The 2243-nt window shown below is 54.3% G+C and overlaps 1 protein-coding gene across 1 annotated transcript in view; it reads left to right on the forward strand.

Annotated features, from left to right (window-relative positions):
* The window catches only part of NCOR2 (nuclear receptor corepressor 2), a gene marked incomplete at both ends in the record, with an annotated part of 30680 nt that overhangs the window by 28082 nt on the left and 355 nt on the right, over positions 1-2243 (forward strand). The window contains one exon of the mRNA XM_009075257.1: positions 494-721. Within this exon, the coding sequence (XP_009073505.1) occupies positions 494-721 (228 nt within the window). The remainder of the gene's footprint in view (positions 1-493; positions 722-2243) is intronic.

The following is a 2243-nucleotide window of genomic DNA, read 5'->3' on the forward strand; positions in this document are numbered from 1 at the left end:
CAAGTGTTTTAGTGGGGGATTCCCTTTTCCTTACATGACTTCCTTTATGGAAAACTGCCCCAGCCTCCAAATTCCTGGCACACTGATTTTGTGATGTGTGCCTAAGGACTTCACATCCAAGTGACACTCCTGCCCCCATACCGAGCCTGGCTGGGTTGGGAGCATCACCCCTGATTTTTGCAGTTGCTCCTTGGGGCTCAGTGGCAACCCCTTCTCCCAGTCCATCCTCCCAGCCCGGGGAATCCTCCCAGTACCCCGATCCCGCTGAGCCCCGGGGCGGGATGAGCGGGAGGAGGAGGACGGGAACATCGCAGCGCTTTAAAGAACAAGATGACAAAGTTTGTTGCTTTGCGAGAATGTGCTGACTGTTTGTTTCTTCCCTTCTCCCTTGTCTCCTTTCTCCCCCTTTCCCCATCCCCCACCCCATCTTTCTTCTCATTTGGCTCCCCCCCATCTCCCGTCCCCTCTCTCCTCCCTCTCCCGTATCTCCCAGGGCTAATCAGTTGTAGGAGCCAGTCGGTCCAAGAGAATTCCAGTACCAACATGGGGTTGGAGGCAATAATTAGGAAAGCCCTAATGGGTAAATATGACAAGCAGCAGGAAGAGCGCTCACCTCTCAGTGCCAATGCTTTTAACTCTCTGAATGCCAGTGCAAGCCTGCCCGCTGCTATGCCCATAACTCCTGCTGATGGACGAAACGAGGACGTGCGCTCCTTGCCAGGTCTGCAGCCCTCTCCACCTTCGCTCTCTCTGTGTTATTAATTCTCAGCCTTTATATTTCCCCTTTTACGGGTGGATTTATCCCCCTCCCCTTCCCTATTTTTGTTCATTTTGGTTTTCTTTTCTCCCTTCCCACCCCCAGCTTTGAGCTTTGTGAATCCGCTGATTAATCCTGGTCTTGTTTGATGTTAATTTAATAGTCTCCAAAGGTGCTGTTGCTTTCTCTAAACCACTGACTTGCTCCTTTCCCCATTTGTTGGTTTTTAATATCTCCTTTTCCTATATTTTTGTTTTTGACACAATGGAAAGGTTCATGGGGGGAAACCCCCACCCCACCCCAAAAATCAAAGCCATAAACTTAAATAGCCACCCCCAACTGTCTATAAACCCCGGGTGGGATCGCTGTTCCTGGAACAGGAGAAGGAGCTGAGAAGGGCTGGTGTGGGGGACACAGGGCAGGGTGGCATTTCCCTCCCCACCCTGGGCCTTGGGGGTGTCAGGGCAGAATTCAGCCTGGGACAGGGGATTGAATGGGATCTGTGAGTGCCTGGAGCAAGAGGGAGATTCTGAGGGAGCTAAAAGTGTTAGCTGGGGGATTGTAAAGAGAGCCAGGCTGGCAGTGAGCTGCCTGGTGGGACTTCCAAAGCCCATGGCAATGTGATGGGGCCTGCTCAGCTGCAGGGAGGCTTGAGCAGAACTGGGAGGGTTGTTGTACAGATCCCCAGTTAAGGAAGGGAGGGAGGGAGGAGAGGGCCAGGGATGGATGGGGAGAGCATTTGTCCCACACATGCCTGCCAAGGGCAGAGTGCCTCATACACCTTGCACAGAGCACAGCACCAGTGCAGGGATCACCCTCAGCAGTCCAAGCAGCTCAGGAAGAGAGTCTTGGGCACACACACGCACTGTCCTCCAGGTCAGCTCACAGCAGGCACTCTAAAACTTGTTGCAGAAAAGCTTTTCTGGCTCCTGCATGAAACCAGCAGTTTCTTCCAGATGTGCTTCCCCACGCCTGGCAGAGGCTGCCTGGGCAGGCAGGGTGGGATGCACAGCACATCCCTCCTTCTCCGTTGAGGTGCTCCCCCCAGTGTAACTGGACTCACTTTCCTGGCAAGGGCCATTTTGGCTTTAAAACTTTTAAAAACTGGCTGAACATCCCCAGGGATTCTGCTGTAAGGATGGGTGAAAGACCATCCTGGCCGTGTAGACCGTGGGAATGAGGAATGTACACGAGGGTCCATTCCTGGGGGGGTTCCTGCCTGCACACCTGGAGCTCCATCCCATGGCCCATGTTTGTGAGCTGAGCCATGAGCTAGCTCAAGTGGATCCCACAGAGAAACAGCCCAGCCAATGCTGCCTGGCTGCTCATGCCCCTGGTCCCTCCGTGGCACAGCTGGTGGCATCAGCCCACAAAGCAAAGCAGCCCAGGAGGGGACAGAAACCTCCTCCAGCTGCTGCACACACTTGGCCCATCACCCTTCCCCGCCTTGGTGCCATCGGCCCAGGGTGAGGTTTTCTCCTGCCAC

Source organism: Acanthisitta chloris, unplaced genomic scaffold, assembly GCF_000695815.1.
Source record: "Acanthisitta chloris isolate BGI_N310 unplaced genomic scaffold, ASM69581v1 scaffold8275, whole genome shotgun sequence".
Lineage (NCBI taxonomy): Eukaryota > Metazoa > Chordata > Aves > Passeriformes > Acanthisittidae > Acanthisitta > Acanthisitta chloris.